The sequence below is a fragment of the Macrobrachium rosenbergii genome, chromosome 51 (assembly GCF_040412425.1).
Source record: "Macrobrachium rosenbergii isolate ZJJX-2024 chromosome 51, ASM4041242v1, whole genome shotgun sequence".
NCBI lineage: Eukaryota > Metazoa > Arthropoda > Malacostraca > Decapoda > Palaemonidae > Macrobrachium > Macrobrachium rosenbergii.
The window spans coordinates 19,418,388-19,432,975 of record NC_089791.1 but is presented as its reverse complement, the minus strand read 5'-3'; the positions used below and the strand labels follow the sequence as shown (position 1 = coordinate 19,432,975).

Sequence of the window (14,588 nt, the reverse complement as noted above, 5' to 3'; positions counted from 1 at the left end):
AATCTGCCAATTCAGGGCTACTCGCCTCCAGATTTTTTGGTGTCAGTGCAAGCAGAATCATTAACAAGATATGATTATCTGTTTAAGCAAAATCATTAATAAGACATAATTATCTTGTGTTGATGGTTCTGAGCCTAAAGCACATACTAAGAGGAAAATTAATTTGGATATGTTTAGACGGTCCTGGATCTGGTTTGATACCTTTTGCCAAACTATAAGCTTTTGAAGACAGGAGACATGGTTAAGGACGTGTTGAATGTTGAATTTACAAAATCGATCATACTGTATTCCAGACATGACCCAAAGCCAAAAGCATTCATGGATTAACTAAGTTATGATGCTTAAATTCTCAGTAATGAAGCCCAACTCCTGAGCGATGGATTGTGAAAAATCTTTTGCTCCCTGAAACGTAAGTCATGTGATACACTGAAAATTTTTAAAAGTATGAATAGTATTTGTGCAGTATAGCTTTTTTTCAAGAAGGCAAGTTCACAAACCAGATTCCCTGGGCTACAGAATTAAAGTAGGCCTCTTTGCAGGCTTGATTATGGAACCCAGGGGCCCAGGTTAACCAAGGGGACCTCCGTATGTCCTTCCGGTAAAAGACTGGAAGATAGGATGCCCCTTTTTGGCCAATGTGTCTTCCACCCATTTCAAATGGGGTAATTGTCATTGAAGGTTGTTACCTTTTCCGGGCGTTAAAATCACACGAAACTTTTAGTCTTTGTTATAGGATGATTGTGTGTTTTGAAACAACAGGTCAGTTAAAGTCCACAGCGAAATCGAAATTGCTGTGAAGTTTAATGATAGATAAAGGTGTGAAAAAATTATAGTATTTGAACCTCAGACGTAGCACTCAGTCATGCCATGTAGATTCCCAACCATGTCTTCCAGGACTTTAAATTCACCCACCTGCCATTTCATTATTATTTTCTAAGTAATCTTTGCTGTGCGTCTGGAAGTCAAATGAAACACATTATACGCAGTAATCGAATATGTGCAGATAAATGTCGGGTTATAAATCGGAATTTTACGAAAGACCGAGCGTTGTTTTCGTTGTAAGATAACCATGACATCACTAAGAGATCGCATCCAGATTTGTAGTAGCAAAGATATATTTATTCTTGCTTGTAGCAGACTTTGTTGCCTCGCTGGTCAACGACCCGAATGCTTGAAAGGAAAACGAGACCACCTGATCCTTATATTCTAGTGGTCCATAATCCCGAAACCTACTGTTGGAAAAATGAAATTCCTGAGAAAGCTGGCCGCTAGTAGTTCCGTCCAGTGATACTGGCTACCCTTGCTTTAACGTCGATAATGATTGATATTGACAAACACACTTTCTTGCAATAATTAATGGCCAACAACAACGAACAAGATAAGGATATCATTAACACTGACGACGACAACAGAGGCAAAACTTGTAAGAAAAAAAATTAGAGGCAGGTGACTGACAGTAATTGACAGAAACAGGTGGAGTTAGTATTGACAGATGCCCCGACTCAACTTAATTAGATCAGGCTAAATAAATTGACTGTCGGAGGGGCAATTAAAGGACTAATGAGTTGTAATTAAAGAAGTGAATAATTATGGGTCCCTAAGGATTTAAAGCCATAGGTTGACAAAAAAAAAAGCGAATGGGACACTAAAATGAGATTGCGATTGAAGGGTCTGGGCGTTGATAGGACCAAGGATAGGATCCGTCTAATGACCCCTCTCTCTCTCTCTCTCTCTCTCTCTCTCTCTCTCTCTCTCTCTCAACATTCTGATGAAGGTTTAAATGCCTTTTGCCTCTGTCCATAGGTACTTTCCTTTATTATAGGGGAAAGTTACATTTAATTTGTTTGCATTTGGAATGCTTACTTTTCCTGGAAGTGATTTAAGATTTTATTCACCTTAGTCAGTTACAGACGTCTGTTAACTTTGAGCAGTATTTGATGTCGTTTAAGAACATCACTTGGGAGTTCTTTCAGCCTCCCCCATTTATTCAGAACTTCCCTCTTATTTCCGTACCTTTTCTTATTGTCAGTGTTCTTGATTCACCATCCGCATTGATTCTCCTCCTTGCATTCTTTCGTTTGTTTGTCTCATTTCTCGTTCAGAGCCTACGGGTAACAATCGCTCCTTTAAGTTCGCTCTATAGTTACGGCTTTGTGCACCGCGATAATGAACAGGCTCTTGCACGAACAGCCTTTTGTAAAGGTAGAATTAGCAGGAATTTCAAACTGAGTTGTCATGGAGGATGGCGGCCTTATGTCGCGACTCCTGATGATCTTGCTTATTTCTCTCTCTCTCTCTCTCTCTCTCTCTCTCTCTCTCTCTCTCTCTCTCTTTATCTTTTCATCGTGGATGTGATTTAGCGAAGAAAGAAAAGGTTTGAAACCCCTTGACAATGGAGAAGGTGTTTTGAAGGCGTGTAGATGGATGGAAGGAGGCCATGGTCATTCACTGCTCATTATATAGGAAATTTGCTAAAATCTCTCTCTCTCTCTCTCTCTCTCTCTCTCTCTCTCTCTCTCTCTCTCTCTCTCTCTCTCTCTCTCTCTCTCTCTCTCATTAAATATTCAGCGTTTAATTTTAGCATCTCAAGTTTATTGACGGGTATTGTTACGAGAATATTACTAGCTAAATGTGACCGTAATAAAGTTGTCTATGTAAATTTTGTATATAAAAATATATATATATATATATATATATATATATATATATATATATATATATATATATATATATATATATATATATATATATATATATATATATATATACTAGCACTGCGTATAATAAGTATATATTCTCCTCCATTCTGCATAACTACTCTTGCCACGGTTAAAGCATCCTGGTAACCCTGGGGTCCTCCTAACTCCCTCGCTGGCCGACAGCGGAAAGTAGACCAGTGATGTGATGACTTAATTGAAAATATGTATGAGTGAATGTTTAGAGGAAGAGCAAGAGCAGGGCCCTTCGGTCTGTTGCCCCAAGTTCTCCCCACCCCCCCCCCATCTCCCATTCCCTCCTCGCCCTGTCCTACTACACACCACCATATTTAGGCAAAGGTAATGAATCCATGAAGGTGGCCTCTACACTAACCACCTCCATCACCCTCCTCCTGTATCGGGTGTCATCGGTTATTGTGCGCAGAATTAAAATTTAGCGTTTTCGTATCGCACTGGTCATTGCTGCTCCTTTTCTTTTCTTTATTCTTGTTTTTCTTTCCCTTTAACTTTTTCGCCTGCCCCTTTTCTCCTGCCATTCCAAAGCAGCCTTGGCATAAGACGAGGATGCCCTTGCCCAGACACTGCCATCCTTCCATGATGATGTACTTCGTCTTCTTCTTCTTCTTCTTCTTCTTCTCGGCCACCAAACAATCATCGTGGCATCATTAATCTTCCATCCCCTGAGAGCGGTGCGAATAAAGAATCACCCAATAACGAAGCCACGTCCTCGACCACCGCTTAATCCAAGTGGTTATTAGCGAATGGTGGACAATCAGTGGCTGTGACGTTCACTAATTTCAGCCTCATGGTAGCGATAAAGATGGACTTGTAGCCGTGCTGCAAGTCCCCGGAGAACTTAGGAATGGTTAGTCATTTCATACCCTCTCTCTCTCTCTCTCTCTCTCTCTCTCTCTCTCTCTAAGAACTAATGTTGACTCTACTTCTTCAGCTCCATCTCAAAGAGTTTGTTATTCCTTGCACTTTCAGAGAATTAATATCATCGCTTAATTTTCATCTAGGTTATCAGAACTTAGAAGTAAATCTTATTGTTTGAGTTATTTATTTACTGCTTTGTTCAGATGTGCACTTAAAATATAACTGGGATTTCAGGTGAGTGGTGAAAAATTGTCGGTTAGTTCCAAGATTTCCCAGTTTCCCATGAAGATATAGATTGTAACGATCTCCCAGAAACGCGAGTACTATGAAACTTCTTGCGCATTCACAGAAGTGCCATGTACAGCAGTATTTAATTCAATAATATTATCAGGGAAAACTTATGGCTCCTAATACTCGTATATCTAGAGGAATACACTGTGTTTTTTAGCATTTCTTTGATCTGACCACAGAATTTAGGGTATTGTTGCAGACAGTAAAAAACACCGAGAAAGAGAGAGAGAGAGAGAGAGATAAACTCTGAGGGACATTCTCTCCTCATTCCAGTGGAAATTGTCTAGTTTATGGTTGGATTTCTTGCTGTTCGCTGTTTTTTTTATTAAGGTAGGCAGTCACAAAAATAGTAATTATAATAATCAATATCAAAATAATTAAGAGATTACGTCTTCATACGTATTACATAGTACTGTTAGCCGGGCAAAGGTCGCAGACCCGATATACACACATATATTATATATGTATGTATATACAGTTTATGTGTGTGCGTGTGTGTGTAATTGACATAGATGTGTAGCATTTTAATTTTGGTGCTGCAGTGAAAGCGGCAGAATATAATTTCTGTAACATTCAGTATACGTTGATCGATGTAAATTTTCCTCAATTCCAGGCTTACCACACTTTTCAATATATGTCAGTATGTCAGTGTAATTTTCGTCTTCAGTTGTAGTTTCCGACGATTCTCTTCCTTGTTTCATTTAGGTTTGTCGTAACTGTAGTTTCATGGCTTTCCGAAATGAGTGATCATTCGATGGTAATGATTCCAGTCAGATAATGCAGGGTGATGGAGTGTGTGTTTTCTGTAGTCTGTATGAGAAAAGACCCTCAGTTAGGTAGGAAGATGGCAGGTAGATTAGGATGTAGCAGATCTGGGTTGTAGAGGGGTGAAAGGTGTAGGGTTGCAATGTCCCGTGCGGAGAATAATAATAGAGTCAACCATTAGTGTGCCGCTTTTAATGGAACCTCCTTGTTTCGCTCGGGGGATCCGCGAGATTCCATATTTCCTCCGATTTTATTTATTTCTCTTTTTCTCCGCATTCATTCATAAATGTGTGGACAGTCTTTCTAGAGTCGTAACCAGTAGTTCTTGTGAACATTATCTTATTCTTATTGTATTTTGTGTTTAGATTTTTCATTTTGGTGCCCTTTGATTTAGTAAGCCTCGGTTTGTACGTCTTCTGTACATTGTTTTGACACAGTTAAAAATTATATCATTAAAAACAACGATTTGCATATTAGTTGGGAAGATTCACAGGACGAAAGAACTGAAGCAGAATCGGTGTTAATGAATTTCTGTAGTGAAAATAACAATATCAGCAAGGGTACAGTAGAAAGCCTGAGTAATACAAGGTATTACGCGTGAGTAAAATGCTTAGGTATGATACCTATTTTAGTCATAGTACCTGAAGGATTATCATTGTAATGACATTTTATCATAAAATTATTGTATTTTGTGTTGAAGGTAAAAGGTTTGGCGGTTAGTGTCGCCACTTCATGTGGTTCAAGGCCTTAATATATGGATATTGCAGGTAAAAGAAAAGAGAGGTAGATATTAGTTATTAAGTTGGTAACAGTGTCTTCATGGGATGGTGTCGGGTAGGGCACTGTGGTGGCATTTTTTACTCGGCTAAAAGTGGCGGCTAATGATAGAGTAGGAAATGATAGCACAGCTGCAGCTTGGTAGATGTATCTTCGTTATCGTTTGATCAAATGGACTAATCTAGTGAAAGTGGGTTAGCCACTAAGTGAAAGGGTGATCCATGCATGTAGTAATAGTTCTTGTAACGTACTGTAATTGCTAAGATGTGATAGTTAGATATCTAGATGCCTTGAAGAAAATGTTTCATAGGACTGGAAGAGGGAGAATGAAAAGGAACAAAATGAAGGGCGGCAAAGTTTGTCCATATTGCAAATAATACAATTCAGACAAATTTCTTGCAAATATTGCAGACAAGAAATCTCAAATTTCCAGTGATGTCCTCAATACATTTTTTTTTCGGAGTTCTGTTATCAAGATAAATGCTCGGGAAAAATTGTTTCGAAACCATTCCCGACGGAAGGCAAAAAAAAAAAAAAAAAAAAAATGTACGTGCTGTTCACCGGAGCAAAGCATTTTTAGCCCAGGGCTTTGACAGGCGCGACTTTTGCTTTGTATTGCTCTCCTCAAAACCTTGGCTCTCCTCCTCAAACGAGCAGATACGCTACTTTCTAGAATACTTAAATTCTTTCTTAAGACTGTTTTTTTATTATTTTAATAATAATTCCTTTATGGTATTCTCCTTTGCTGCTATTTGTCACAGTTATGCCTATCAATTGCATTATTAGTAACGTCAAAATGTTGAATGATTTCTCTCATATACTTTTCCAAATTTAGCGGTTATTCGGCTTCTATTATGGTCTTCTAAACTAGAACTTCTGCAGCAAAGAAAATCGTTAGGTTAAACGTGTCTGCTATAGGGTTTGGCAACATGATATTGAATTACCAATATAATCTTCATACAGTCATGGCCTGTCACTGTGTTGTTCTTGTTTTACTGTGATAGTGACCGCATTCGTTGTCACGCCAATTTTTATAAGGAAGTCAATCTTTCGGATTCCGAAAAATGGAAATTATTTTCTTCTGATACTCTCATTATTTTTCCATTATGAAATGCGACCTTAAAAAAAAAAAAATTAAAATGCTGGTAATTCCGTCCAATTTCTGGCGTCCCACAAACGCCTGTGATCCCGTCACGTGCAATTGCAGTCGCCCGGTTTCTTTGTTGACGTGTCAACGATCATTTGTTGAGAGCAGGTATGTGATTGTTTCCTGTCTCATGTCGCTCCTCTCTCGTTCCCCAACACTTGTCCTTGTCGGCTGTGAAGTATTGTAAGCCGGATTATACCGCAGGGTTATAATTTGGCCGCTTCTTTGTTATTGACGTAATGTGCCGACGTATACTTATGTGTGTGTCAGGGGTATTGTATTTTCATCTTGACGTGTATTTATTAGGCTTAATGCGCCGCCGTATACTTAAGGCGTCTCCCTAGAGGTTCGATTGCATTTTAAACCTCTTGGCGTGTACTAATGCTCGAGGAGGAGGAGAGGGAGGAGGAGACGCGGAGGACGCGTCCCTCCTGCGGAAGGCCGGAGTTACATCTGCCGTCGCTTGGCAACCTTCCGCGTACGGCGTTTGTCTTCGTAATTATGAGAGAGAAATTGTTCATATCCTTTTCGCCGTGTCGTTTGTATAATGATTTTTTGCTGCGGCGGGAAGAGGGAAGAGGTTAGCTCTCCGGGAAGGGGATAATAAGGGGAGGGATAAATGGGGCCGTGGCTCTCTTTTCATGGGAAGAGCCAAAACTGTGAAATATAATTATATTAGGTGAGCTTTTTTACCGACGCCTTATCAGGTTTCATTACTCGGGGTGTCAGAACGCTGTTTTTTCATATTTTTTTTTCTCTTATACATTTACTTAAAAATATTTTGCTTCCATCCTGTACTTAGTGAAATAAGGCTGTAAATAAATAACATGATTATTATTACTGTTATAATTAGTAAAAGTATTTATGTTGTTTTTAAAACATGAAGACAGTGAACGACTGCTTGTATTCTTTCAGTTCCAGGACCTTAGTACTTTGTTTGTGTGTATCTGCGTATGCAAACAAACAAACATAACAACAAACATATATGTGTATGTGTGCATAATGGATAAGTGGTAACTTCTTGTACACATGTTCATTGTCATTCATACCGCAATCCAGGTAATCGAGAAACTTCCTGCGATTAGCCTAGTCTTCTTCCTCTTCTTCTTCTTCTTCTTCTCCCCGGGTCACTCATTTCGTGTTATTTATTTCTTCGACAGCACCTGAATAACGACCACATCCACGCCAACAAGAAGTCGTTCGTGTGTCGCTGGAAGGACTGTTCGAGAGAGGAAAAGCCCTTTAAAGCCCAGTACATGTTAGTCGTCCATATGCGAAGACACACCGGTGAAAAGCCACACAAATGTACGGTAAGTGAATTTGCCTTTCTGTCGCTCTTGGAGTTCTCGTCTGCAAGGTCTTTTAAAAAGTGTTTTTTTATTTTATTATTTTCTTTAGGAAAGCAGTTCATTGCCGATCATTAAACCAGGAGTAAAAACAGAGCTGTGCATATGTTTGGTCTTCATCCTAGTTTTTGTGTTATAAAGCTAGGAAATTGGGTGAAAAAAAATTAAAAACTGAGCTTGTAGTTGGTATGATATAAATTTATTTCTCTTTTTTAACGTAGCACCATTTTTTACTCCTCGAGCTAGAACATTTTCTCCATATTGGTAAAAGAAAAAAAAGCGAGACAACGAACGCGGTGTACCTTTCACGGCGAGTTTTTTTTTTTTATTCTTTATTATTTCTGAGAGCGTCATTAATTTCAGGAAAGGGTCTTTTCAAAGAAACGGAACTGACAGACACAAGAGAGGTTTACGAAAACCCGTGAATTGCAAAGCCCGTGATGAGTTCATATGCGGCATCATTAAAAGAGATCATCTATTCTCATTCGTTCTTTCCCATAGAAAAACGTTATTCACACCCTCTCCCCTCCTCTCTCTTCTCCCCCACTCCCCCCATAATCCTCACCCTTCGTTGTCACCTCCCTCTCTCCTCATCCCGGTCGTGAGGACTTGATCGTCATGATATTTAATCTGCTGCAGGAAACTACTCCAGGTTTTGACGAATCATTATTGGAACCATCTGTGGCGGTGTGAGCTGTCTTGCCTCCCTCTACTCCCATACTGCTATATATCCGGCTTATTTTTTTTCTTATTTTTTCATTTTTTTCTTTTATATTCTCTCTCTCTCTCTCTCTCTCTCTCTCTCTCTCTCTCTCTCTCTCTCTCTCTCTCTCTCTCTCTCTCTCTCTATATATATATATATATATATATATATATATATATATATATATATATATATAGCTATATATATATATATATATATATATATATATAAAAGAATGACGGAATGGACGAAGTCTGAACACTGCTCTCCTTAAGGCTTAGGCGATGACACGCCTACTTCTTAAACCGAGAAAGATGATATAATTTGGGAAGCAAAGTGTACAGCACAGTAACATAACTCAGAGGCGAGAGGAGATGAAGAACAAATGAACATCCGTTTATCTCCAATCATATATCACCCTCTTTATTCCCCGCGCCTGACATCGGAAATGCATTGCAAACAAAACGAGGAGGAGAGAGCAAACACGAGATGCAAGGGACTAATAACAAAATACCCGGAGAGTGTGGGCGCTGAAAAGCATCCAGATGTGAAAATACGCCTTTGATTTACGGCCCGCTTAAAGAGCTATCTTTAATGTTTTATTGGACGTCCCTCCCAGCCCTAATCTTACTAAGAAAATATTCCCCTCGCCTCCTCCCTACGTAAGACATTGTGCCTCGGACGATGTGTTTATTTGTGCGTATGATTTTTGACCCGCGGCGAATAATGCATCTTTATTTATATCCTGCCTCTCCGATTTTTAGAATTATTGTGTTTGGAATGTGAAATGGTTAAACTGTGCGTTTTTTTCATCATTTTCATTAGGTATACGCACCGTATTTTCCTATAATGTACATATATATATATAAATATATATATATATATATATATATATATATATATACATATATATATATATATATATATATATATGTATATATATATAATATATATATATATAATATATATATATATATATATATATATATATATATATATATATATATATATATATATATATATATATATATATATATATATAATTGTATTCGTGAATACATGTCTAGCCTTTTGTAGCAGTGCGCCCACTTACGTGCAAATAAAGGAGGTGGAATATATTTCCCAGATTGCCCGTTACAGACGCTAGCATATAATAATAATTATAATAATAATAATACCCTTTATTTTAGCTCATGGCCATATACAGAGATAGACATGGTGGATACAATCAATACAATACACAAAAATCAGATTCGCGAGATAAAAAGTTGTAAGAATAAACTAACAATAATAACAGTAACCTCAAATTATTTTTCATTTGGGGATCTTAGGCACCTACGGGTGAATGGCAACTCTCAGTAATAATAATAATAATAATAATAATAATAATAATAATAATAATAACAGTTTCTGCAGTATATTCCATGTAGAACATCCTGTACTTATCATAACTAATTATGTGAATGATACTTTCATAATATTGATATTAGCGACTCCTGTTTGTTGTTGGTATTTGAGGTGGTGAAACTGGTAAATACTTCGAAATGAGTTCATTTTTGCAGTTGAGTTTTACCTCTTGATACTAATGCAGCAGCAGACGTAAAAGATGGCGTGCAATATACAATACGTCTTAATTGGTATTTTTCTTAGATATTAAAGAATGGTTTTAATGGTTTAACAAATGCTAGTAGTAGTATTTGTCCAGTTACCGCCCCTGTCTGTACAGTAATATGAAGTTAATATCTAGGATTTAATTTTAGGCAGTTTCTCTAATTAAAGATAATTTACCAGCCATAAACGATAAAGAAAGAATGACTCTCTCTCTCTCTCTCTCTCTCTCTCTCTCTCTCTCTCTCTCTCTCTCTCTCTCTCTCTCTCCCCATCAATTCACGTTTTGTTCGTGAGACGAGGCTGAGACAGATATTTATTTTGAGTATTGTGGGCATTGACACTGACATTCGTTAAATAATTAGACCACGAAATTGTTTAGACTTGGCAGCCCTTCAGCGTGTGCCAAGTTCTAGGTGACGTTGAAGGAAGAGCTTTGTAATTAATGAAAGTCTCGAGAACCCAATCTCCAAGTGACCTGAAGTCATGTTGAGAGAGAGAGAGAGAGAGAGAGAGAGAGAGAGAGAGAGAGAGAGAGAGAGAGAGAGGAGAGGGGAAGGGTTGATGGTGTGATGATGATGATGGTACCCGCCAGGGTTGTGAAAGCCAGCATAGTAGTGTATAGTGAGAGGGGGAAAAGATGGATAAGGTGCCGACATGCTCACATATCATCTCGTCACTTGACCTCCCCACACCAATTATCTTGGTCATTATCATGTGTCATGCGTTAGAAGGGGCTGTCCGGGTGCCGAGGAAAAGAGCATTACAAAATGAAGTTGGAGGTCGGGATGGCGCGTCGTGTTTGGAGGGAGATGTGAAGTTGGGAGGGGATGGAGAGATCCAGTGAAGGTTGGAGGGATTTGGAGGGAGATGTAAAGTTGGGAGGGGATGGAGAGATCCAGTGAAGTTTGGAGGGAGATGTGAAGTGGGGAGGGGATGGAGAGATCCAGTGAAGTTTGGAGGGAGATGTAAAGTTGGAAGGGGATGGAGAGATCCAGTGAAGTTTGGAGGGAGATGTGAAGTTGGGAGGGGACGGAGAGATCCAGTGAAGTTTGGAGGGAGATGTGAAGTTGGGAGGGTATGGAGAGATCCAGTGAAGTTTGGAGGCATTTGGAGGGAGATGTGAAGTTGGGAGGGGATGCAGATGTCCAGTGAAGTTTGGAGGGAGGCAACGTGGGAGGGATTGGGTTGTGTTCCATAATTTAATATAATGGTCCTGCGGAAGACGTTTGGGAAATAAGCTTGCTGTGGTTTGATAATTGCGTAAAAACAGTATGAACAAAATCAGCTATTTAGTGTAACAGTAAAAGATGAAAGTATTTTGTTTATTCTTTATCAGAGGCTTTTAAGAGTCCTAAATACTATGTTCATTTCAAATACATCGTTCTTTAAAGGTACACGAGCTTGTGTATTGCTATATATTTTCTCCATTAAAACCACCGGCAATGATTGTCCCTATGAAAGTGAAAAAAATAACACCAAAATATAGATTACCACTCGAGGTTTCCAGACATAATGGCAAATTGTAGACCCCACAATCGATATTGTCATGGCCATAAGCCTCAGCCGCTCGGTGCTTGAAGTATGACCTCTGCTTCATGTGACCATTGGGTTTCATTCTCCTTGTGTTAATCACCTGGTTCAGGCCGCCCTTTCTTAAAGGGACTTCTCTCTTCGTCCTCCTAACCTCTTTCTTAACGCCAGTGTAAAAAAAAAAAAAAAAAAAAAAGTGATTTACAGCCTCGAACTCAATTTATACTTAATAATAACGTTATCAAGCCACCGGGAGACAACAATGAAGATATTCTAACCCTCCAATCTTCCGAGAAGAACGGCTTGCAAGCCCTTTACAATGGAACGATTGCGTGAAATAATGCTTTAATCACATACGCTTAAGAGAGAAAAGTTTGGCGGCTCTCTCTTCTGAAAAGATTTAACTAACATTTACTGCTTAATGAAGAACTGCCACCCGGAAGGCTGAACAATTAATTATTTTCGTCGCTCCTCGTTGATGGGGAGGGAGAAATAGCACCTCTCTCTCTCTCTCTCTCTCTCTCTCTCTCTCTCTCTCTCTCTCTCTCTCTCTCTCTCTCTCTCTCTGGGATCTTGAGTTACAACCCAAGAGACGCTCCGTGTGGGGAAAATTCCATGTTATCGTTTCGGAAACTATTAACACTGTTTGTTGGTACTGTTTATCAACTTTAAACAGCATCAACTCTAGACTAGTGGTTTCGTAGAGTTGACCCTCCATCTTCTCGCATGTAAGTAATTTACTGAAGTGCTTAATCTTCGAAAGCCTTACTCATCCAATTTGTCAGCTTTCCGTGAAGTTGACTGGAATCCGTTTAATCTTGGCTCCCCCCAAAAGCCATTGTTTGGGGATATGTGAAGTTACAATGCACGTCTAATCTTCGTCAGCTAAACCTGTGGAACCTGTCTTTTGTCTAACTTAAAGAAAACATGCCCCCAGTGAAATTTTCTTCTCTGTTGAGACAATTAAGTTAGCGCCAGTGAACAATAGAGGTTGGTGTGAAGAAAAGAGATTGCGTGAAATGAAGACATTTTAGGCTGACTAAGAGTTTGGGGTTGATTGTGCTCACGTATCTGTTGTGGAACGAATAGTAAGACTTGTTTTTTTTTATTGAGGCTTAGCGGTGAAATTCTATATATGTGGGAATTTAATTTCAAAATCCTTTAGAAGCCTGTGTGGAACGTTTCCAGGCCTTGGATGTTACAGAAGTCTGGACCCTGGGCAGCCTTAATGATACCATGGAACAAGCAACCTTTAAATAAATAAAGTATGCCCATGTACCCCAGTACATTTAGAAGGGGAAGAAGTTACCATAATAATATGTACTCATTTCGTTCTTGGATAGTCTAGGCCTTGAAAAAAAAAGCTTTATCTACGTTCTTGAAGGCCTAACAATTAAAGAGATCATAGTGTCTTGTTACTCGTGAGTTTATAAAAATAATAGCTACCAGGGAACGATGTCGCAGTCCTTTCAGCTAGATAAACTTTGAATTTCCTTAGGCATATATTTCACTGGCCAAAAGAGAAGTCTTTCTGAAATGAAATTGAAAATGTAATTTTATGAGAATGTTGCAGTGATTTGTTCACATGAATATTGATGTAGGAGTAGCCATACTGTTTCGATGCTACCGCATTTATTAACAAGATGTGGAAAAGCTCTTCTTTCGTGCTGCAAAACATTGTTATAGCCGAAGCACGAGTGGTTAGCATGTACTCCGACACTTGAATCAACGTGCTATTCAAGCAAGCCCTAGCTCACCACTTTAAAGCTAAAGTCGATAATATTACTGTGGCCAATATTAACCGAAAAGAGTCACCAATGGACGAAAGAAGTTTCGAGTCTTCATAGATGGGGTACCCTTCGTCATGACGTCATCGTCATTCCTGCTTCCGTTACCGTGTGAATTGGTTTAGGGTTGTGTTGTTGAGGCTCGTCGCGATAGTTTGTTTCCCTGCAAGATGTAAGAAGGTAGCCCTTTCTGCAGATGGTTGGTATGTTATTGTGTACTTGTAGGTTGTCAGGATATGCACACAATGTGTTTGCTACTCAAAGAATGCTTGTGAATTGTAGTTTAGACGAGTCGTTTGTTTTTGTTAACCGCGAACACTCGCCATCACTGAAACCCATGAACGTTAACTCTTGTTTGGTAACAATTTGTTACATTGCTTTGTCAAATCCGGAATGAAGCGTATGTTTTCTCGACTGCCCATCTTGTGATTTGTGTTTTATTCCATCGATATTTGATGAGTGTGGGCATGCTTGAAACCCTGTTAAAATATAGGGAAGCCACAGTCGGCTAGGGAAGATTTATAGGTGGACCATCGGTGGAAAGCAGAGGTGAGCAGTTTGTGCCAGTGTTGATAATTAAATGCCTACAAAAGACCAAACAAGCAAGATGATGCCATCAGTAAAAAAATTTGTTCCCTAAAGGTAATGTTGGTAGAAAAGTATGCCATCGAAGACTAACCTAACCTCACCGTGACATGAGCCTGGTTTAGTGCTTTTGAAGTCGGGACGTTCTCTGTTTTTTCGCAGTTCTATTTAGGAAAAAATGTGAACTTTCACCATAACTTACTGACAATTTGTCACTGTGGATCTAAGACCTAATTTGATAGCATCAGGTTTATTGAGGCGACACAATTTAGCTTGTTTCAACCCCATTACCATTTATTTGTTTATTGTTAACTGAGTAATAAACATGTTGTTCATGCAAATTATACAGATTTGTGGCCTCTTGCAATGCGCCACTTATCTTCTATCGAACTGTTGCCAGGACGCATGGAACCATTTGTCGCAGCTGGGTCTTATGATAAACGATCTATCTCA

At 39.0% G+C, this 14,588-nt stretch overlaps 1 protein-coding gene across 20 annotated transcripts in view; it reads left to right on the top strand.

Annotated features, from left to right (window-relative positions):
* ci (cubitus interruptus) overlaps positions 1 to 14,588 on the top strand; it is a 585,789-nt gene that overhangs the window by 558,576 nt on the left and 12,625 nt on the right. For all 20 annotated transcript variants that reach the window (XM_067094922.1, XM_067094920.1, XM_067094918.1 and 17 more), the window contains one exon: positions 7,734 to 7,883. In XM_067094922.1, the coding sequence (XP_066951023.1) occupies positions 7,734 to 7,883 (150 nt within the window). The remainder of the gene's footprint in view (positions 1 to 7,733; positions 7,884 to 14,588) is intronic.